Here is a 23,853-nt window from a genome sequence, read left to right as displayed (position 1 = left end):
TCGAAATGGGAGACAGACTTGTCTATAGCACTGGAATCTGACATTTATTTATTATATATATTATTATTTATTAATCTGAAATTTACAATTTATCCAATATAAAATTATCCATAGAACATACATTACTCAATATATGATGAAGAAAATGGGACTCTCAGACTCCGACATTTGTCTCCAATGTTTACAAAACACTACAGACACTTATGTTCATGCTTTATGGTTATGTACTCCGGTTATGCATTTCTGGACTAAAGTCTTAGAAAAACTTTCCGCTATTTTGGACTGTAGGATACCTTTATCTCCAAACTTGTGTTTGCTGGGTGACCTAACAACAACTGACTTACCACATAAACAATTTCAATCTACACTTGTAGCCCTTACTATCGCTAAAAAAACAATTCTTGTTAACTGGAAAAATAGACAAACTCTGAATATCGACCAATGGTCTAACCTCCTCATAAATCACATTTTAATGGAAAAAATATCTGCCTCAAATAAAAACCAAATATCAAAATTTATAGAAACATGGTCTACGTATATAGAATTTTTTAACCTAATTCTGGTTACTTAATTCTGTCTGTTAGCGAGAGCCACCACATCGTGATAACTTACATTGATGTTTCTGCATTTGGCAATTTATTATTATATTATATTATTAGTATGGGATTTTTTTTAATAGGCTTTAGGTGAACTGATGAATACACACGCGCTCGCACGCACGCACGCACGCACACACGCACATACTCACCCACATACAAAAAATATATATATATATATATATATGTAAAAAAATATATATATATTATTTTTTATTTTTTTTTTTAATAAAAATTTTAAAAAAGGAGATGATGATGTCAAATCGAATGAACAATACTGAGCTTTCCTGAAAAAAGGAAAAAAAAAAAAGAAGGCTCGCCGAGAATGCCTGCAAGCTTCTGCGGCGGCACATGGGACATCATCAGCAATGACAACTTTGAAGGCTACATGATTGCATTAGGTAAGATGCTTTCAAGTTCTTCTTGTCCGGACTCATCATTTTTTGTCAAATGGAGTTTGAGAGTTCTTTATGAAAAGTTCCAAATACCAGTTTGCACAAATAATGTGGAGTATGAATCGAACACATTAAAAAACTGTTTTTTTTTCACACAAACAAATTATCATTCAACTTAAACAAAACCAAGTTCATAGTTTTTGGCAATAGACAAATCACTCGAGTCAAAATGATGGTAAACTCAATTGAAATAGAAAGAGTGTATGAAAATAAATTTCTTGGAGTAGTTATTGACGATAAATTATGTTGGAAGTCACACATAGAAAATGTCAAAAATTATAGGGACTCTCAAAAACGCATACACATTATAGTGTTCATTATTATTACCATATCTAACCTGCTGTGTGGAAATCTGGGGAAACGCATATAAAACAAATACCGATCATGTTTTCAAACTGCAAAAAAGAGCCACAAGAATTATTAATTGATCAAAATATGCTGAACCAACACATTTAGTATTCATTAAATTAAATACAATGACATCCTATGACTTAGTTGAGTTTAAAATAGCACAAATAATGTACAAAGCATACAACAATCTACTCCGCCACAGTATCCAGAAACTATTTGAAATTAGAGAGAGTCCTTATGACATAAAGGGGACAAGTGTCTACAAAAAATCAAAACAAGAACAAATATTAAGCAAAGGTGTGTTTCTGTAAGAGGTGTCAATTTGTGGAATACTTTTGCTACTGTCCTGAAAAGAATGCTTCAAAGCAAAGTTCAAGAAAATGATTTAAATCAGACATGAGCTGGTAAAATTGCAGACATTTTGTCAATTCTTTCGATGTATCAGTATGAGTGCAATGAAAATTGTATATGTGAGTATGAGGATGAATTATTATGGTGTATGCCTATGAATTACATGTGCTGCTGGCAAATGTACGTACATGTCAAAGTGCAGTTGTATATACAATCAGGTTTATAAATGATTTCTTTCATGGAAATATGTTAACCTATTATTGGATCAATGATGAAATAAGTCAAAACATACATTTACTTTTATTGTATATCTTGTATTGCTTTTATCTTTTCAATATGTCCAGTAAAAACTTAAGGTTTTTGCTAGAAAGAAACAATGCATAGGCATTATTGTACTTAAACATCTGAAATGTATACAGGGTTCATTTGAATGGTGGCATGTGTATGCTGACTCCCATTTAATATAAATTAGTAGACTGTAGTTGGTTAATTTTAAACACAGCTACACTTGGTTGTTATTTTTACTTCACCTCTTAAATAACCTCCCTCCCCTCCAATTGCGTTGGTCACATTTATGGTAGAAAAAGGTTTTCAATTATTTACCGTCTCATTTTTTTTATATCACAAAAAAAACTAGGCATTTGGAGAGGGGAGTGTGGACTTTTTATATCCACTGTAATAATAATAAAAACAAACAATTATGCAATGTTTAACGAAATGGCACAGATGCAAAGGCCTAGTTTGAATAAAAGCCCTAGAGGCGTGTCCCAGTACTTAAGTCCACCTTATCTGTTCACGTGACCACTTTCCCCAGATATCAGCCCTTGCGTTCGAAAAATTGCTCTGAGGCTGTAGATGAGGAAGCTGATAGAACAGCAGGGTGACCATTGCGTCATCAAAACGTGCAGCACCTTCAGGAACTAAACCCTGTCCTTCCGAGTGGGTCAAGAGTTCGAGGAGTTCACGGTGGGCTTAGACAACAGGCACATGCAGGAGAATACAAGTAGCTGAAAGAACGATTGGGGGCCGTGCGTTGAATTTGGATGAGCTGTCGTTTTTTCGTGTGATGCGCAGTCGCTTGGTGAGGTGGGAGGGGAACAAGATGGTGTGCGAACAGATTGGCGAGAAGAAGAACAGGGGGTGTCACTGGATTGAAGAGAACAAACTTCACTTGGTATGATTCGACGACATTGACATCGCGCAAAACAACCACTATTGCAATGCATATTAATAATATATATATAATATATTTTTTTTCTTCACCTCATCTACAGCACATATTTTTCACGTCGATAAATGTGTCTTTACTGAGGAAAAATTGGAAGGACATTTGTAATGTCAACAACAATGAAAGTGACTTTGACACTTTTACCTGGATTGGCACAAAAATTTAATGATTTCTTTATTGCGCCAATCTGTTTTCGTAGATATACAATAGTTCACCGAATATGAGCAAATTTATAATACAGGTTATGACTAATTAGAGGTGCAAAGATTATTTTTTTTATATTCGATGAATCATTTAGATAGCTTTTTTTTTTTTACTGTCCAAATATTCAGAATTTCAGCTTCTCAATATAGTAAATATTGTCTGATTTCTGCAGTCATCTATGAAAGTGGACTGATTGTGTTGAATCAAAATATAACATTTTAGAAAACAATTTATGTTTGTGTATTTTCTGCACTGTCAATTTGAAATAATGTCATTTTTGTGAAGAGAGATGGAATTTAAAACTTTTTTTTTAATCCAATGTATCAATTAATTGACACAATAATTGGGAGATTATTCATCCATCCATCCATTTTCTTAACCACTTTTCCTCACAAGGGTCGCGGGGGGCGCTGGAGCCTATCCCAGCTGGCTTCGGGCAGTAGGCAGGGTACACCTTGAACTGGTTGCCAGCCAATCGCAGGGCACACAGAGACAAACAACCATACTCACAGTCACACCTATGGAAAACGTGGTTAGCACATCTGCTTTAAATTTCTGTGTTTCGGGGTTCAAATCTCACCTTGGGTCCTCCTTCCTCTCACATAAAAAAAAGATATACTTTTTTTTTTTTTTAATTTACAAGCCCATAGAAAAAAATATATTACTAATGTGTCATCTTCCTTTCATATATTCAGGATCTGTATTGTGAAGGGGAAATATGCAAGCAGGTTTTCAAGAAGGTCAATGACTGAAGAGGACGATTGCCACAAAATGGACATCATAAGAAAGAAATGAGCTCTCCTGTGAGCGAATACATTACGCCACTAGAGAGCAGCACAGCAACGTGACTTCATTGTATGTACAGTAGTTATGATGGATGATTGTTTACCACTGCACCAAGGCTGTTTAGCTCATGATGAGCTAAAGGAGGAATAGCTTCTTTTTATTTATACATTTTCTCATAAATGTTATGCATGAGCATTTGTGTCACCTGAAATTCAAATAAAAGGTCAATGAAAAAAACAAAAACAAGCTTTATTAATCTCTGTTGGTATACTTAACTCATTCACTCCCAGCCATTTTCACTGAAGCAACCCCCTTCGCTCCCGGCTGTTTTACTGGATTTTGACTGATTTTGCAAGGCTAACAGAATATTGTGTTCTATTGCTATAAAAACGTGGACCGACCAAAAGAAAGATTAGAGTCTCTTCTTTCATCAGGAAATATATATATGTATCTGTTTCCGTTTTGCAGCAATTAGCAGTAGAACGTTTCATCATTATTTTCAAACCTGTTCAAAACATTGGGGAAAAGAACTTGTTGCAACATGGCCCTGGCTGATCTCTTAAACTCTGCTGCCACCTGCTGGCCATTTTTTTGTAATAACTACCATCGCTTTAAGCGACCTTTATGCTTAAACCCAAAGGTTGGGCAAAGTATAACCCACGGACCACAAACAGCCCACTCAATGTTTTAATCTGGCCCACCAGATTTACTTATTCAAGAGTGCAAGTACTGTAATTAAACTGTAAACTGCATTGTGGCCAATTTTGTATCAGTGTATTAATTTGTATGTATCAATGTATCATTAAATATTGTGTTAATTGATTTATTGTCAATAATGAAAATATTAATATTTTATAATTAGTTTTATTATATATATATATATATTTATATATATATATATATATATGTGTGTGTGTGTGTGTGTGTATATATAAATATACGGACTGGTCGTCAGCCAATCGCAGTCATATTAAATAATAAACAAAAAAAAAAAATCTATTTTAAATACAAATTTGATTTCTTTAAAAAAAAAAATCATTCATTACATTACAATATAATTTAGAATAAATGCATCCATTTCCCAAACCGCTCATTCCTCAATAATACAATTGAAATATTATCATTAGTATTATTTCTAAAGTGCACTATATGACTCTTTCGGAACTTTTTCTAACATCGTCAACAAATGACTCACCTGTGCCTTTCCTGTGTTGCTCCGCCCACTATGACGCATAGAGTCACGTGACAGCAAGTAGAACCAAAATGGCTGCCGTTGTATTTTGACGTGTAATAGCTAGCTACTTTTCTTTTTGTTTCACTCTTGACTTGTCAGAAAAGCCAGGCCAACGAAATACTTTTTGCACTCGCTCTATGTCGCTAGTCCTCGCGTAGTAGTGTCCTCGTTTTTATCTTCGAGACAATCAAGACTGACACAATTAGTTGAACGAGGTGGACTATGCATATCTAGTTCAGATTGAGGCTAGCTAGCAGGCTCTGGCTGGCACATAGTGCAATAGTTGAAATTGAGATAGCTGGTTAAACTTTCAGCTGCGATGGAGGAATTGAGCGCAGACGAGGTAAGGAAAGCCTATCAATCACTAGCTGTTGTATGACTCAACTTGCATCCGCTCATCGTTTACAGATGATAGATTAACACATGGCTCAATTTCCTCAAATGGGGTTAGCGGCTAGCTTCGTGCTGCTCATAGCTAAGAGGCTATCACAGAGCAATTGAAGAAAGACACTGGCGACAAAACCACACATCAAGCTCGACAATAATAAACGACAGCGTGTCAGCCACCCGGACAATACGGCGCATAAAGAAAGAGAGAGAGAGTCGACAAATGCGTCTGTCATTGCTGTGTGTTCGTTTGCATGAGCACCGTACGGTCGTGAATTAAACAGCTAACTCATTGCAGACAAAACCTGGTCCCCGATTAACACGATTTAAGTACAATGGAACACAATTGTTTTGTTAAGCGCATGATAATGCAGATCATAACGTTTTATATTTGCTTTTGTTGCTAACTTTATGATAAATGGATTGGTGGATGAGATTGGTGACCTTGTTTTGCTAACAGAATTAACACCTAAGAGGATGATATTTTCCTTTGAGAACAACACATCTGAATAAACAATAGGGTATTGTGTTTATTGTAACGCGACTCAATTTTGATGTTAAAGCGATTCCAAAGTGCCGGTATTCTCAAAATAAAAAGTGAACGTACATAGTGACATAGCGAAGCTATTTACTATTTATGAGACTAATTGTACAGATGTATAATGAATGAATAGATTACACAGCTGTCATAGTAATGTATTTTAGCAATACTGTAACCTATTCAAGCATGATTTTAAACTGACATTATTACTGTAACTCTGAACAGCACTAATGGCAATGTGTGTATTTAGGCTTAACATTTTTTAAAAACTGTTTATTCAAGATTCGCAGAAGGAGATTGGCACGGCTGGCAGGGGGACAGACCTCACAGCCTAACACCCCTCTCAGCACCCCCTTGACATCCCCACAGAGAGAAACTCCACCGGGGCCCCTCCCTGGACCCTCAGGTGTAACATCTCAGCCCCTGCCACCAGCTGCCTCGCAATCATTAGGGCTCAATGCTCACAGCGGTACCCCTGCCACATCCCCCATTGGCACCACTGGTAAGAAGAACTTGACTGAGAATACTAGAGTTTTTTCTCTACTTAACGTAGACGACTTCTGAGTTGTAACGGTTTGTCGCATCTTGTCTGGAATATTTATTCCTTATGTCTTCAGTGTGCTCACGCGTGTTTTGCCTTTTCCAAGGTGTGGCTTATGGCAGTCAAAGTAGTGAAGGTGTGAGCTCCCTTTCCAGCTCCCCCTCCAACAGCCTTGAGACTCAGTCCCAGAGTTTGTCCCGTTCACAGAGCATGGACATCGACACCGCCTCTTGTGAAAAGAGGTAACCCTATTTAACAATGGTTTGCACTGAAAAGATGACTGTGCTTTAGTTATTTACATATTACATATAACTCAAAGAAAATGTGCTTGTGCTTTGTTTCAGCATGTCCCAAGTGGATGTGGACTCGGGGATAGAGAACATGGAGGTGGAAGACAGTGACCGCAGGGAGAAGAGGAACTTGACCGAAAAAGTAATTAACTTTTTTACTACGAGGGATTTGACTTTACATCAGTGGCCACATATAAACACAGGCAAATACTGTGGTTAACATAAATGAAACATTGTTAAGTTTTTAATATATACTTGAATCTCGGTTGTGAACTCATTATTGCACCATGAAATGAATTTGCACTTAGCACGTCTGCTTAACAATTCTGAGGTTGGGGGTTTGAATCCAGACTCCAGCCTTGCTCTGTGGAGTTTACAGCTATGTAATATTTCCCTGTCCTTGCATGGATTTTCTCTAGGTACTCTGGCTTGCTCCCACATTTCAAAAACATGTTTCTTATTTGTGAAACTGTCAGAGTCAGAATGTGAGTGTTAATGGTTGGTTGTCTGTATGTGCCCTGTGCTTGGCTGGCGATCAGACCAGCGTGTACCTTGCCTCTCATTCAAGGTCAGCTGGGATAGGCTCCAGCTCACCCCTGAGGGTAAGCGGTATAGAATGAATCAATTTGTTAGATAACGGACATTTTCGTGTACATGTTGATGAATCGATCAAGGGCTCACATTTGTGGGAGTGGTATAGTATGCCATAGTCTTAGAAAGTATAGATTTTTTTTTTTAAAGGTTGAAAGCAGTGTAACAGAGTATAACTGTACATGCTTTCCTCAACCTTTGTCCCAGAGGGGAGGTTATAATGTCCAGTGTCACATGTTAAAAAAGTAATCTTAAAATGTCTTGTCTGATTGAACCTGTGTACACATAGGAAACCTCTGCAAACTCGGATGTCACAGAAGACCAGGCCCTGCAGCTCATCTGTAAGATCCTGCGCGTTTCATGGAAGGAGCAGCATCGAGATGTCATCTTCCTTCCTTCATTGGCTGTTGAATTCCAGCGTAACCCGAAAGATGGTATGTTAGTGTCGTTGTCTTTATCTCCAAAAAAGCCATTTTAAGTGGAGCTCTGAATTCTTATTTCCTCATTCTGTCTCCTGCAGTGTACTCTGATTTTAAAGACCTGATCGGCCAGATCCTGATGGAGGTCCTCATGATCTCCACCCAGTCGCCTGTCCACAACCCCTTCGCCAGCTTGACCGCCACCTCGCAGCCAATTGCTGCAGCCAAATCTCCGGACCGCCACTTGACATTGGTACATCCCTCCAGCCAAGGTGGTAGCCCCATGGGCCCCGGTGCAGGGTCCTTTGGAGCCAGCTCTCTGTCAAGGCAAGTGATGATGCTTATTGTTCCTGCCGTCTACAAAACCACCAATCTTATCAGAGCTGCTTTTCTCCCCATTTTTTTTGTGAATGACTTGGAATTGCTTAAGTATTCCAGTTATTATTGTTATCATATAAACATTGTCATGGCAATCATCATGTGATCAATATTATTCACAGCCTTTATGGGTGTAGTAGCCCTTACCCAATGACTCTGGATACTACCAAGAGGACCTCACCAAATGCCACCTCCCCCACCACTCCCTCTGTACCTTCTACACCATCTACGCCACAGTTCGTTGTTCCTCCCAGCCCACCTCCTCCCGCTGCTCCCCTCAGACCTTCCCTCAACCCTCCATCTGCCCCCATGCCCATCTCCCAGCGTTATCGGCCTTACTCTGTCTCATCTCCCTGGGGAGCACCGTCCCCGTCAAGCCCAGGACAAAGAGCTCTTAGCTTTTTTGCACCTTCTCCTAGCCCAGCAGGCCCCACTGTGCCCCCCAACACCCCAATTCCTCTGCCAGCACTGAGCACCCCGTCCCTCCACTTAAGTTCGCTCCCAATGGTTCTGCCTTCTCCCCGAACAAATGCCCGACAGGCTGCCTTTGCGTCAAGGATCCCACCTTCTAGGTATTCCATTTGCATGTTTGTGTGGGCTGCACACACAAGCCATCCAACTAAAATATTAACCTTTTTTGACTCACCAGACTTCAGGCTGGAAATGGATCCTAGTACAAATTTTAACACATTTAATTTAATAGTTACGTCACATGTGAACTGAACATCCTCAATTTGAGATTTTTGTCGATTGTGTGGTTGAGTTACTTGTTATTCGTCGTGTCTTGAAGCAAGTGAGGAAAACCCTTTGAATGCCACCAACAGAAGTTTGCTGTCTAAAGGACAACATTACAGGTCTGCAGCCACGCAGAACTCTGCTACGGCATACGTTTTTCTGCTTAATGCTCAAAAGATTCAGAGAGAGATTGTTTGAAAAGTTAAAATGACGTTAAAATAAAAATGATGAAGCTGATCAGCGGAATATAGCTATCATAAATGTATATTGCTAATCAGAGGATTTTAAACTACTCATACCTATTTTTCATATTTACAATAAACCAAAGCTGCTTATATACATCATTTGCTTTTATCTTGTTTACTAAAAGAAACAAATAGCTTTGCAAATAACTCTCGAGATTTGCTAGACCTTTCTTGGGTCACCAATGTGGTGGATTTCTCAAGCATGTAAAAAACAGCTTGTTCCTTCCAGCTCTGAACTAGCTGTTTGAGGATGATGAATGTTTCAACGATTTGTCAACACCACAACCAAATATGCTTTAATTCACAACAATTAGCCCACAAGCAACTAACTAGTTTTGTATAGTTGTGCCCCTGCACCCATACTATGTTCCTTTACCTTCCCAAATTTGTTCTAAAATTTCCATCGCCTTCCGCTTGCTTGTTCCCTTATGCCCTTTCTTCTACAATCTCGAACTCACTGCTTTTCCTTTCTTTGTCATGTTAGCCCCTTGTCCCTCCTGTTTGCCCTCTCTGACATATCTCAGGACGGCAGCGATGAGGAGTCTGAGGAGGAGGAGGATTTTGCACAGGTTCAGTTTGGGTCCAGGTACACCGCTGCACGATGTGTGCGCATTTGCGTGTGCCTGCTTGCTCAGCAAAGGCCTGCTGCATGCACCAGTGGGCCTTGCCACTAACGGAGCACAAACACTGTGGCAGAGTGGTGGAAGATTAACAAAAGCAGGCTTGGCTCTCTTTAAGAGTGATCTATGTGTTTTTAGGTTGTAGTATTTGTTTTTCATATAATTTATCTGATGGGTGTTAAGAATTTCTCTATGGATTAATTATACCTATGCAGTATGGTGGAAAAGTGGTTAGCATGTTTTGTTCTAAATGTTTTAGTTTTTCATCTTAATGGAAGTGCTTATGGTAGAAAAAAATGTATTCTCATATGTATGCATGTAAAAGGTGTTAATGACTCTATAGTTGCTGCTTCTAAATTAAATTGGATGGCCACATTTGCTGGTGCTGGATTCGTTATTCAGGGCAACTGAACCAAATGGCCTTAACATTACATGATTTAACAGCTTATGTGTTTTGTCATGTTTGAATCTGTTGTGTCACAGTTGCTTGCCTGTGTTCCTTGAATAACTAAAGCTCATGTTTTTACCTTCTGAGAGTACATTCTGTGCTTTGAAGAAGCTCACATATACAGGTTGTGCTGTTGCAGCTGACCACTAATGGCATTTGCATTAGCAATGACAATCCTCATACCAACTGTTCTATCTGTAACGGACAGTGTTTCCTTTCCAAGAGCCATGTGCATTGTGCTGTGATGCTGTCACTAAAGCCTCAAGTGTGTTTCTTTCAGGACCTGTGATTGAGAGCTGGCGCATATATGAAGCTAACTGCATATCCTTATCAGTGTGGATATTTGTTTTCATTCATTGTTGCATATGTTTGATTCCTCCTGTTTGTGCTTGTTTAGCCGCGGCGCATGTGGAGGGTCAGTGTCTTGTGATTTGGCCAGCGACCGCTTCACCATTGAAGCATGCAAGGAGACAGAGATGCTGAACTACCTCATTGAGCGCTTTGACAGTGTTGGCATGGAGGAGAGGAAAGCTCCCAAGGTATTTGGAGTAGATCAATTAGACATACGGCCTTTTACCAACTGTCCTGGGCTCCTTCCCTGCTTTTTTTCTCCAGTATTCAAGACAGCCAGTTTATGTAAATCTCGAGGCATCCATTTCTGCTCATGCAATTTCAACTCTCCTATCTTTACTTTCCCTCAGATGTGCAACCAACCAAATGTCAGCCAGCTGCTTAGCAACATTCGCTCTCAGTGTATCTCTCACATTGCCCTGGTCCTGCAAGGCTGTCTGACCCAGCCTCGGTAAGTTTTCCTGGATCGTTTTATGTCTTTGCGCCGTAGAAATTAGCCTCTTTAAGTAATACTGTTGTTTTAGTGATTATTATTGTCCCAACAAATGCCTTCAGGATCTTTTTTCCTTTTTTTTTTGTGGCCAAATTGGCAAATTCTAAGGATGCTTTGACCTAGCAAAACACAATAATTCCTTAATTTATTGGCTATGATTTAAAACCCTCAGCATAAGAATACACAGCATATATGTTATATTGTAGATACCACAAGTGTATAACTTAGACGGCTAGGATGAGGTTCACAAACAGAAAAAAACTTAATGTTCCTTTTTTTTCTCTCTCAATAAGATGATATTTTGTCCCTTTTTACACCCCACTTTCACTGTCTCCATAGCAACTCCTGTTTCCCTCCTCTCTGATAGATTATTTATATATTTTTGCAACAATGCTTTGTGTGTTTGCTACATGCAGGAGCCCTCTCCAGCATTCTCTGCTGGTTCCTTATATGCTGTGCCGGAACCTCCCATATGGTTTTGTCCAGGAATTGGTGCGCATTACCCACCAGGAAGAAGAAGTATTCAGACAGGTGCGGCACACATTTGGCAGTTCGCTATCCGCAATTGTATTTAACAGTTGGCAGCAGTAAAGCATAAATTTAGCTCAAGCTCATCAAATGAATACCTCATTCTCTGCCTAATATTTTCAGTGACGATATTACATGATTTCAGATTTACTGCTGCTATCTATGGGTTGAATTATGGAAGTTAACAATCATGACAACATTTACTCCCATCCTTCTCAGATCTTCATTCCTATCCTCCATGGGCTGGCTCTCGCGGTGAAAGAATGTTCCTTTGACAGTGATAACTTTAAATTCCCCCTCATGGTAAGAAGTTGGTGCCTTGTGTCTTGCTATAGTGTAGGCAAAGGTCCAAATTGGCATGATTACCATGTCCAAGGAGCCTAGATGTTGAACAATGTGTCACTGGCAGCCTGACATAAAAACTCCTGCTCAATTGACATTTACTCGTTAAAATAATGTTAATATGTTAAAATAATGTTCCCCTTGGGCTGCTTATTCTTTCTTTGACCGGAAATTCATGGTACTGCTGCATGTAATGGAAAAAAACAATGTTACAAAATGTATAATCAAAACAAGTGAGGTAAAGTGTGTGTTGATTTTAGTTATGCTTCTTATGTTTTTGTAGGCATTAGCTGAGCTCTGTGAAATCAAGTTTGGAAAGACTCACCCTGTGTGCAGTTTGGTAAGTGCACAGCTCGATGAGCAATCGTTATGTCCTTTTGGCGCAGACTGTTCTATTAATGTAGTTGTAAGGTCAATGCGTTCCCATCAAATATTTCCTTGAGACCTGAGTGGCAAGATCAATCTCATACATCTTTTTGCTCCCCTGCTGTTCTTACTTTTGCTACAATTCATCACTTCTAACAACATAGTCCTTCTATGGACTCTTCTTTTAGCACTTTTTGTGTTATATTTCAAAAGAATTCCTTTCCATAGGTAACTTCACTTCCTCTGTGGTGTCCCAAACCTTTGAGCCCAGGATGTGGCAGAGAGATCCAAAGGCTATCCTACCTTGGTGCTTTCTTCAGCCTCTCTGTGTTTTCTGAGGATAACGTAAGTACTCGGCTCGTCCTTTTAGATCCATTTTTATTTCAAACTCTTATTAATCTATTACTAGTGCCTGCCGCAAATTCATGTAAATGACCCTAATACTGCAATTAAACATTTAAAATGCAAACTGCATCTTTATTTTACATATATTTAACATCTCTTGATGCTTTCCGTTTCCTTTAGACCAAAGTAGGAGACAAGTATTTCTCTGGTCCAGCTATCACCATGGAGAACACGAGAGTTGTCAGCCAATCCTTGCAGCACTATCTGGAGTTGGCAAGGGTGAGATTCTGCCTCAAATGGCTGTCATCCTCGCAGATTACTTTTTTTTAATGTCCCTGTTATAAATAATTTGTTTTCAGGGTGACCTGTTTAAAGTTCTTCACAACATCCTGCTAAATGGAGAGACTCGAGATTTAGCCCTCAATTACATGGCAGCTTTAGTCAACTGCAATGTGAAAAAAGCTCAGATGCAGGTAGGTTTTTTTTTTGTATTTGTTCTCTTCCACATTCTTCCCGTTAGTGAGTAGCATTCAGCAGAAACGTCATTACGTATACTTGTACGATCTATGACACCCAATACAAAGCCTGTACCTAATTTTCTGCCTTTTTTAAGACAATAATGCATGATTGATTTAGCTGTATAAGTTTAAAATTTTTAGGTTAACTTATTCAAATATATTCATATTGTTTTTGTAAATGTCTTTGGTGTAAATCAACATTGCAGCACATTGATTTAGATTTCCTTATTTTGTTACACCCTACTTCAGTGGTAGGCAATGTGTAGCTCCAGAGCTACATTTGGCTTTTTCATCCCTCTGCTGTGGCTCCCAGTGACTTTAAATAAATAATGAATAGTAAATTTAAATGTTTTTATGTTTAATTCATTTCTTTCAAAGTGTTAAATGAAGACCTCTGACAGACTATAAGGCAATTTAATGTGAATGTGTTCCCCCTCCTCTTTCAGACCGATGACAAGCTGGTGTCGACAGACGGTTTCATGCTCAACTTCCTGTCAGTGCTGCAACAACTCAGCATGAAAATCAAGTTGGAGACGGTGGATCCCTACTACATTTTCCACCCCCGTTGTCGCCTTGTCGTCAGCCCAGAGGAGACGCGCCTGAAGGCTACAATGGAGGAGCTCAAGAGCTGGCTGTCTGAGCTGCGTGAGTTGGCTTTGCTCAAAAGGATTAGATTAAAATAACATCATAAATAAACTGTACATCCAGTAAACGATACATGCACTTGCTGCATAGGGATTTATCAATTCTTAGTTGCATGTTGTCATGGCTAAACTACAGTTAAGACTCTACTGCTAGACTAATTTAACTAGTGATGCACCGAATATTCGGCCACTGAAAATTTTCGGCTAAAAATGGCGTAAATATGCATTTTCGGTATTCGGCCGAAATAAAAATCAAGCCGAAAGAGGATGTTGTGGTGACGCAAGCAAAAAACCCAAAAACAAAACAAAAACGCTTCAAGGAAGCGTCTATGAATTAAACACCAAACACGGAGGTGAGTGTCCATCTCGCTGCTCGCTGGCATTTGTGAGTACCGGGCTACCGGCAGCTTCATTGTGCACACCGGAGAAGGGAAGGAAGGGTCACTTGGTAAACTATGTCAAAAAAGAGAGCGCTGCAGAGTACTGCACTACAGGTGAGACACTCTTTCTCCTGCAGCGCCTTCCTTTATTTTCCTTTGATGAGAGCCCCTCGAGCGCTTCCACTTTTTCACTTGCATTTTGGTGGCCGTGCTAAATACTTTAGCTAATGCTAGCACTATTGCTATCAACCGTTTTAAACAAGTAAACACTTACCACTATCTCCGGGTGGTATCTCCGACCTGTACAGGACGCCATGTGTGACTTTGCAGTCCATTCCCAAAGCCGATTGGCTGGTGCAAAGAAATGTATTCATTTTTTTCATTTTTCATTCATTTCGGTGCATCCCTAAATGTAACCGTTTTTGTATGTGTGTGTGTGTGTGTGATTTATATATATACAGATGAAGATCGCACCAAATTCTCTGAGCCAAAGTTCCCCACAGAGTGTTTCTTCTTGACCTTGCATACTCACCATTTGTCTATCCTGCCTGGCTGCAGGCGTTACATCCGCAGATTGCGGGCAATTCGTGAGCTTAACAGGTAAACAAATGCTAATGCGGGTGAGATAACTATAGTTGTCGTGGTGTTGTTGGGGTCTTTTCACAGTATTTTATTCATTGTTCCTTATTAGGACTGTAGAGGAGCTGAAAAACAGTGAAGCCCAATGGAAGGACTCTCCTTTGGCCAGTCGCCACAGAGAAATGCTCAAGCGCTGCAAAACCCAACTCAAGGTTTATATTTTTACATGCACAATCACTCCTGTTTCTTTGACTTTATCATGTCTGTACTAGGTAGCACACTGATTCTAAATAGTAAATAATTGCAGTTGTTCCTTAAATGCTGAAACAGTACTGCATTTTCTTGTACGTTCACACTAAAGTGATGTTTATGACCTCTCAGAAACTGGTTCGAGCTAAAGCTTGCGCTGACGTGGGTCTTCTCGATGAGAACATGCTCCGCAGATGTCTGCAGTTCTACAGCACTGTCATTCAGCTTATTCTTCGTATGGTGGACCCTGCTTACCCAAAGTGAGTTGCAGGACTGTAACTGATGTGGCGTCATGCTATGCTACGTTATTCGGTTGACTACATAAGTTCATTTCTGTCCTTTCCCCACAGCATCACCCTGCCGTTGAACCCCGAGATTCCCAAAAGCTTTGCTGCGCTTCCGGAGTTCTATATTGAAGATGTGGCTGAGTTTTTGCTTTTTGTTGTGCAGTAAGTTCACAGTTTAGTCCTCCACAAAATAAACAGATAAATAAAAATAAAAAATCTATCAGGCAACTACAGGTACATACGTAATGGTGTTTTCGCATGTGTAGTAGTCCCTTTTCACACAAACTAAACTTAGTCCTCCTTTGGAAATAGTCATTGAACTGTTTGTTAATAGGAAATACCTTATGTAGATGGATGTGGCACTGTACATACAATTAAATACACTGTCATGCACATTAAAAAAGAATCCTTTCATTGCACTTTCTTTCAGATATTCTCCCCAAGTTTTATATGAGCCTTGCGTTCAAGATATAGTCACCTTTTTGGTGGTGTTCATCTGCAGTCAGAACTACATCAGGAATCCATACCTTATTGCCAAGTTGGTAGAAGTTCTGTTTGTCACAAACCCTGCCGTGCAGCCTCGCACTCAGCGCTTTTCTGAAATGATGGAGAACCACCCCTTGTCCATCAAACAGCTGGTGCCCGCCCTTATGAAGTTTTACACCGGTGAGTGTGTCTGATTGCTAAAAATGACAATTTGCTTTCCAAACACTGTACATAAGTATTCATGTAGTTTATTCACATATTTGTATTGTATATGCCTGCTGCTGACTCTTCTTTCATTGTCTCATATGGCTAGATGTTGAGCATACTGGTGCCACCAGTGAATTTTATGATAAGTTCACAATAAGGTACCATATAAGCACCATCTTCAAGAGTCTGTGGCAAAACATTGCCCACCACGGCACATTCATGGAAGAGTTCAAGTAAGTTTAATTGCAAGGAACAATTTGTGATTTTGTAAGACAACAAGTGACTTAATATAAACCAATTAACGTATTTTCATGCTCACTTCTCTTTAGCTCCGGCAAACAGTTTGTTCGCTATATCAACATGTTGATCAATGACACCACCTTCCTGTTGGATGAGAGCCTGGAGTCTCTTAAGCGTATTCATGAGATTCAAGAGGAGATGAAGAATAAGGATCAGTGGGATCAGCTTCCCAGGGTTTGTACTTGGATTCATATTTTCCTCAGCCAATGAGGTTGGGGTTTATTTCACGAGCATGCTTTGAAATTTCCTGTTTACAATGGTGATTGGGTATGTTTCCCAAGCTGTTCTGCTTGAAGTCACACATTGATAATGTATCCGATTTCATTTTTTTTCTTTCAAAAAAGAAAAGAAAAAACATCTCATCAAATGTTATCAGTTATAATGTGAAGCCATGATTTTTTTTTTTCAGATTAGATCCAGATTGTTTAAAAAAACAACAACAACAATAATCAAATAATTTAGACCATATTCTGCATATGCTTGCAGTCTTTCAATTTACAAGTGTGTAAATACAATTAAATGTTCCCTTTAAATTAAACAAATGATTCAAAACCAATTGCAAACACACACATACAGATATAAATTCATCCAAAACACCAAATGTCCCACATGCATATATTTATTCACACACAATTTATGTCTATAGAACTATGCACATCCTTTTTTTTATAGCCATATTCAGTCATTATCAAAAGTGAAGTCCGGTCATGGGGGGTGTAAAAAAGCTAATCCAATTCCCCTGGTAGCAAACAAATTGTCCATTTCTATGACTGACACATGCCGTGTCTTTCTCTTTTGTGTAAATGTTCACTGCCACTCTTTCAGTATTGGGCTTTCTTGTGTTAACTATTTTCTAGTTACTTGTTACCAACAGAATGCTGACCAGTTGTTTGTCTTTCAGTAATATTTGATAACGCCCCCCCCTCTCAAAAAACAACAACATGATAGTGGTTTACTTTGTTTAATACCGGTTCTCCAGCAAATCGGAGTATTGTTACCATAGTGGGATAACCCAAGTTGGTATGATAAAGTTATATGATCAAGATTTTCCAGTCCAACTCTGCCCAGCTTTGTAAGTTGATGCATTTCCATTGTTATCTCCATGTTGTTGTCCATTCTTCCTCTAATATATTATTTGGCCCCATGCATTTTCCCACTTCATTTTAAAATAAGATGTTGACTATTGTTTGAGATTATATAGACCCTTGTGCATGCATGAAATAATTTCACCTTCAATTTTTGAGTGATACTCTTTTCTAAATGCTCCATGCCTTTGCCTTTCACCTCTTTCAGTTTCATATCAACATATCGCATCTGTAGGTATTGATAGAAATCCTGTGTGCCATATTTTTCCTTTAAAAAACAACATCATTTCAAATGGTCACACGTATGAATTTTGTTCACTTTCATATGATTTGGTGTGTATTGTATGTAGAATAATATTAATCTTAAATTAGTTACAAAAATGAAGCACTCTTCATTACACCATAAACTGGTGTTGAGATTTAACCTTGATGAGCAGTTCACTTCACTGACAATGTCTGTGTGTCTATTATTCTTGTTCAGGACCAGCAGCAGAGTCGCCAGTCCCAGCTGACTCAGGATGAGCGGGTGTCTCGCTCCTATTTGGCCCTGGCCACAGAGACGGTCGAAATGTTTCACATCCTCACCAAGCAGGTCCAGAAACCTTTCCTCAGGCCTGTGAGTATCTGTGACGCCACAATTATTCTAGTTAGCCAGGAGGGGAAAGGTGTCATCCATATTTCACTTCATACAAAGGCACTCGTATTTGCCTTAAATGGACATACAGAATAGGACAAGGTATTCTTAACACGGGCATCTTTTTGCAGGAACTGGGCCCGCGTTTAGCTGCCATGCTGAACTTTAACCTCCAGCAACTATGCGGGCCCAAGTGCCGGGACCTGAAGGTGGAGAATCCTGAGAAGTATGGCTTTGAACCCAAGAAGCTCTTAGACCAGCTGACTGACATCTACCTGCAGCTAGACTGTGCCCGCTTTGCTAAAGCAATAGCTGATGACCAGGTTGGAGACACTGTTTTCACTTAACTCTAATGAGAGTTTTTAGATGCGATAATTCTGTTTGACTTGAATGCTTAAAAACGCAAAGGGAGTACAGTATATGATGAATTACAGTCATGGTAGTCGTGCTGCCAATTATTAGCGGTATGTTATGTTCTGAAAGTCTGTAAAACGTGAGAATATATTCTTGGAACAAAATACAAAAATAAACTCCTTATATTGTCTGTAAAAATGAACAGAAGTCAAGGAAAGCTTTCACTTTCCACCAAAGTATGTCGCGGGCTTGATTTGGCCTTGCAGGGCTTGAATTTCAGACCTGTGCTATATTATGAATTGAATCCATTCTTTGAAAGGAGGCTACACAACTACTGCTGACTCGTGAAGCTGAAAATGTGTTTTAAGTTGTACAAAATATCATTATTACAATATCAAAAAGCACTAAATATCTGATAGCAGACTGTAGTGTATGATACCTATACACCTTTTAACCACAAGCCCTTGCTATAACAGTTGATTTTAGTCTGCTGTTTATTTCTGTTCAGTTTGTGGGGATAATGTCATTTTATTGACAGACATGAAAAAAAGTTGTTGTGAGAGAGCAAGCGACACTCGTATAACATTCTGTTATTTTGGTCCTTGTGTGTGTGTGTAGCGGTCGTACAGCCGAGAGCTCTTTGAGGAGGTCATCTCAAAAATGAGGAAGGCTGGTATCAAGTCCTCAATCGCCATTGAAAAATTCAAGCTACTATCTGAGAAGGTGGAAGAAATAGTCGCCAAGAACTCCCAGTCGGAAATGGACTACAGTGACGCACCTGATGAGTTCAAAGGTCTGTATGTGTGCTGCTCTGTCTGGTTTGGGGTCACCCCCGCCCCCATGCAACATGCTTATATGTTATAAGACCCTATATAACTATTTAATTCTTATTTCTTATTTTGTGTAGGTCTCATTATTAGAGCTCTGTCTCTTCCATCGTCATGTTATGACTTTTTGGCGGATTAATTTATAAATCGTCACTCACAAGGTCAAAACACTAGTATGACTAAACCAATGAACTCATTCACTGGTCTTTGACTACTTAAGCAGTCAACGTACGTGCATATGGTGAAGGAAAAAAAAAGTTGTAATCCGATTTATGGGCTATTTTTAAAAACCTAAAACTGCATAGTTCAAATCCATTTATCCATCAATTTTCTGTAGCACTTGTCCTTTGTAGGGGCAAGGTGAGCTTGAGCCCAGTTGACCTTGGATTGCATGAGGGCCAATTGCAGGGCACATATCAACACGCATCCATTTATATTCATATTCACTCCTATGGACAGTTTGTAGTCTTAAATTAACCTAAAGTGCATGTCTTTGGAGTGTGACAGGAAGCCTGACTACACGTACAAAATCAATACCATATTCCACCATGTCGCCTGATTCAAATCCAATGCTATTTTTTTAAAGGGTAAATTAATTTGCCAAGAAGTGCATCACAATGATAGCATACGTTTACTAGCCCAAAAATAACGACTGTCATCTATGGAGCATTTTAATGGGTATGATGTTTGTAATGTAATCTAATATATTTCTCAAAGTTTTTATTAAACCCCTCCTAAGCAATTACCAAAAAAAGCATTAGAAACCGTTTAGTGCTGTTGGAAAATGTATTCTAATTGTAGGTGCAGTTCCCCATACATTATAAAATATACCATGCATGGCCTTGTAATGAGCTATAAGCTTCAACTTTACTTGACTCCAACTGTTGAATAGCAGACATTTGCAGGGGATTTGCCACCCCATAAAAGTCATAGACAATTTGGACAGAGGCTATCCTATAACCACAGCCTTATTATAATCTAGAATAAGAATGTGGCCTACATACCTCCTTTGATTTCCCGACAAGACTGCCATGGTCAACAGGAGTGGTTCACACATGAGGCACAGTCGACTCGGGTTTCTGTGCGACCAAAGTCTCCCACGCTGTATTTTATTTTATTTTTTAACTTATAAGTCCCACTTGTGACATATCAAGTGTGGGAAAATAGGTTACTTACTGTTAAGGAGGATTTTGTTCCCCTCTATTATTTGCTGGGGTTTGATTTATACAAAGCTTTTTTTCTTTTTCTTTTTTGCCCCTCGTTTTTATTCATTGTATTCAAATCTTATTACAAACTGTTCTTCCAGACCCTTTGATGGACACGCTGATGACCGACCCCGTGATGCTGCCTTCGGGGAACATCATGGACCGATCCATCATCCTGCGCCACTTGCTCAACTCCCCCACTGATCCCTTCAACCGGCAGCCTCTCACTGAGAGCATGTTGGAGTCAAGTAACTACATTTATTTTAATTACAGTGGGAAGACTTTGATTATACAGTGGTACCTTGTGTGTGTGTGTGTGTGTGTGTGTGTGTGTGTGTGTGTGTGTGTGTGTGTGTGTGTGTGTGTGTGTGTGTGTGTGTGTGTGTGTGTGTGTGCGCGCGCATGCATACTACATCGTGAGGACCAAAATACGTCTTTAACCAACAGATTGAGGACATTTTTGTCAAGTGAGGACATTTTGGCCGGTCCTCACAACTCAAGACCTCTTTTTGAGGGTCAAGACTTGGTTTTAGAGTTTAGGTTTGAATTGGGTTATGGTTGAGGTTAGGGTAAGGAATGGGGGTAGGCAATCATTTTTGATGGTTAGGGTTAGGTGAAAGGGCTAGGAAATGCATTATGTCTATGGATGTCCTCACAATTATATAAGTACAAGTGTGTGTGTGTGTGTGTGTGTGTGTGTGTGTGTGTGTGTGTGTGTGTGTGTGTGTGTGTGTGTGTGTGTGTGTGTGTGTGTGTGTGTGCAAAAAATGGAGAGTCACATTTGTCGATGCACTTAGATGTATTTGTTGAATTAGGCAGACAAATACAAAATCAAAACACTTGCAAGGAGCTACAGTAGGTGAAAACTCCCACCTAGATGCTCACATGCCAATTAAAACTGGCCGATTTTCTGACATCACTCACTAGGCCACGCCCCTTACAAGCCCACATATGAACCACCCTACACTTATTAAGTGACTTTAAGCTTGTCCCAACATATCCAATATATACTATATAAAACCAGTTTATTTTTTCGCAGTCTTTTATTGTTTTTTTTGCAATTATTTAAAATGTTTAAAAAAAAGGGGGGGGGGGTTGACGTATTGAAAGTATTTGTTTATTTTTGGGGGATTTATATGATATTGAATAAAAGGCAATGTAAATGGTTACGAGCTTGGACTCAGAATGGATAAAACTCATAAATCCATATCCATGTATTTTGGTGAAATTCTGATCAGAACATGCTCCTTACTATGTGTTCCACAGTTCCTGAACTGAAGGAGAGGATCCACACATGGATGAGAGAGAAACAGGGAGGACGACCTATCTAAAGACTTGATGTCACCTACGCCTTGCCCTGCTCTCCACAATGACGGCATCTGGCCAAAATCACCTGAATTCAGTGTCACTGATAACCAACAATAACCAACATTGATTTTTATTTTTGCCCTACCCAGGCCATTACAATGATATTTAACACATCATAATAAAGTTAAGAATTACTTTTTTTGGTTTGTGTTGACAATTTGTGTATACTGTATTTAACAATTAGGTTTTTTCTAAGACTGCGCAACAGTCTTTATCACACACAGGTTTACCAGAGAGCAACATACAGTGACTTAATTGAATATTTCCTTTACGGTTCTTGTGTTTTGTAACAATGTGTATGTGGGCGTGATTAAAGACTTATGATGCTTTTAGGGTGACAGGCTGTGACGCGTATTTGGAAGTTGTTGTAAGAAAGAATGTGACAATAACGAACTTGAGTTGGTACACTAAAGAGAGTTGTTGAACCAATTTAAGATTACAAATTGAATTGTTGACCAATTTAAAAAAAAAAAATGCTTCAATTGGTAACACACAATTGAACTAAGTTAATCCAAAGTGAATATATTAAGTTTAATTATCAATTCATTTAATTTAATATACTGGTATTCACTTGAATTATATTAATCCGTTAATCCCAAATTAGTCCAAACTTTAAAAAAAATTGTTTGCTTCAGTTGGTAACATGTTTAAATTAAATTAATCCAAAGTGAATATATTAAGTTTAATTTATTATCAGTTCATTAAACTTACTATATTCACTTGAATTAAGTTAATGTTAAATTTAATGAACTCATAATTAAACTTAATATATGCACCTTGGATTCACTTAATTCAATTGTGTGTTACCAATTGAAGCAATTTTTTGAATTGGTCAATAATTCAATTTATAATCTTAAAATGGTTCAACAATTCTCTTTTTAGAGTGTATAATGTGCTTGAGTACCACAGATGCACCAGCTGTGTAGGCAGAATTAAGGAGGTATCTTAAACAATCTAAAATGTCCTTTTGAGTGCAGTCAGATGTTACAAGCATTGATGTACCAAAATGTACTTTTTTTTTTTCTTTAAAAAAAAATATTTTACAGTCCCATTTCCTCTGCTGACTTTGAAAGAAATTGGCTTATTTTGGGCGCATGGCTGCTATTCCAGAACCCCTCAACCCTACAAGAACAAATAACTCATAAACAGGCAACTTGGTCTATACATGACGGAATGTAGCATGAGCTCTAGCAACATCGGAACACCTTGACATCATGTCTAGAGATCGTCTTTCTCGCTCTGTACCTATCGTGACCTTGCTGACCTTAACTGTACAGGAAATGATCTCACACAACTGTTTTGGAAGCTAGGATTTTGAACTGAAAATAAATGATAATGCACATTACTCCAAAACTGTGTGATTGTTTTACCCCCTCACCTTGGATTGTAGCAACAAAGGCAAAAGTGTTGTAGTATTATGACTTACTTTATTCGAATAAAACCATTAACATGACTAAATACAGTATATGCAAATGCATCCAATCTTCAAAATAAGTAATTCCGGATGGATTAATCGGGTCAACATCCAAAGGGCGTAATAATTAGTAATTAATCACTTGCCTAAAATTCACTTACAGACTTGATTTTGTGTGATGTCGTCTTCCCTTGTCTATTAATTATTTTGATTTAGTTTATTTATCCAGCATTAGCGCTTTCCTGGCCTCTGTTGGCTTCTTGCATTGTCTCTCCAATTCAGTTTGTATCTCTACTGGATATTTCGGCTTGCGATTGTGTCTTATTTTTTATGTATGCTTCTTGTTCTGTCAAATTACTTTGCAAATACGTGTTACATTACAGAGATGATGATGATGATGATTGTTGTTTTAGCCTAGCAGGGGTGCCAAACTCATTTTTGCTGCAGGTCACATCGTAGCTATGGTTTGCTTTCCTTCGAGGCCGTTATGA

General features: G+C 38.8%; 2 protein-coding genes across 3 annotated transcripts; both read left to right on the top strand.

Moving 5' to 3' along the window:
- The first annotated feature begins 921 nt into the window (after window positions 1–921).
- Window positions 922–4,189, top strand: rbp7a (retinol binding protein 7a, cellular). Its single transcript, XM_077542348.1, is given in 4 exon segments — window positions 922–997; window positions 2,568–2,744; window positions 2,827–2,927; window positions 3,881–4,189. Coding segments are annotated over 4 exon segments (411 nt in total). The 3' UTR covers window positions 3,938–4,189.
- Window positions 4,190–5,205: 1,016 nt separating this feature from the next.
- Window positions 5,206–23,293, top strand: ube4b (ubiquitination factor E4B, UFD2 homolog (S. cerevisiae)). Of its 2 annotated transcripts, XM_077543161.1 has the most exons (29): window positions 5,206–5,548; window positions 6,416–6,635; window positions 6,781–6,916; window positions 7,019–7,106; window positions 7,845–7,989; window positions 8,076–8,301; window positions 8,475–9,001; window positions 9,807–9,918; window positions 10,798–10,939; window positions 11,102–11,202; window positions 11,661–11,775; window positions 11,992–12,075; window positions 12,398–12,454; window positions 12,709–12,825; window positions 13,006–13,104; window positions 13,185–13,298; window positions 13,790–13,988; window positions 14,829–14,967; window positions 15,059–15,158; window positions 15,328–15,455; window positions 15,546–15,644; window positions 15,913–16,148; window positions 16,282–16,408; window positions 16,505–16,649; window positions 18,042–18,176; window positions 18,326–18,517; window positions 19,167–19,341; window positions 20,682–20,828; window positions 21,847–23,293. In XM_077543161.1, exons 1-29 carry the CDS (start codon window positions 5,525–5,527, stop codon window positions 21,909–21,911), a joined length of 4,194 nt encoding a protein of 1,397 aa, XP_077399287.1. In that variant the 5' UTR covers window positions 5,206–5,524; the 3' UTR covers window positions 21,912–23,293. The 2 variants fall into 2 exon arrangements, with proteins under 2 accessions (XP_077399287.1, XP_077399286.1); XM_077543160.1 differs by lacking the exons at window positions 8,475–9,001; window positions 9,807–9,918.
- The last annotated feature ends 560 nt before the right edge of the window (window positions 23,294–23,853 follow it).

This window comes from Vanacampus margaritifer, chromosome 1 (assembly GCF_051991255.1).
Source record: "Vanacampus margaritifer isolate UIUO_Vmar chromosome 1, RoL_Vmar_1.0, whole genome shotgun sequence".
In the NCBI taxonomy this organism is placed as follows: Eukaryota; Metazoa; Chordata; class Actinopteri; order Syngnathiformes; family Syngnathidae; genus Vanacampus; species Vanacampus margaritifer.
Note: the sequence above shows the minus strand (reverse complement) of the source record. Positions and strands in the feature narration are given on the sequence as shown.

Coding starts and splice junctions, on each gene's coding strand:
- ube4b (XM_077543161.1), top strand. CDS start 5,525: ATGGAGGAATTGAGCGCAGACGAG. Junction 6,917..7,018: donor ACCGCCTCTTGTGAAAAGAG/GTAACCCTATTT, acceptor GCTTTGTTTCAG/CATGTCCCAAGTGGATGTGG. Junction 13,105..13,184: donor ACTATCTGGAGTTGGCAAGG/GTGAGATTCTGC, acceptor ATTTGTTTTCAG/GGTGACCTGTTTAAAGTTCT.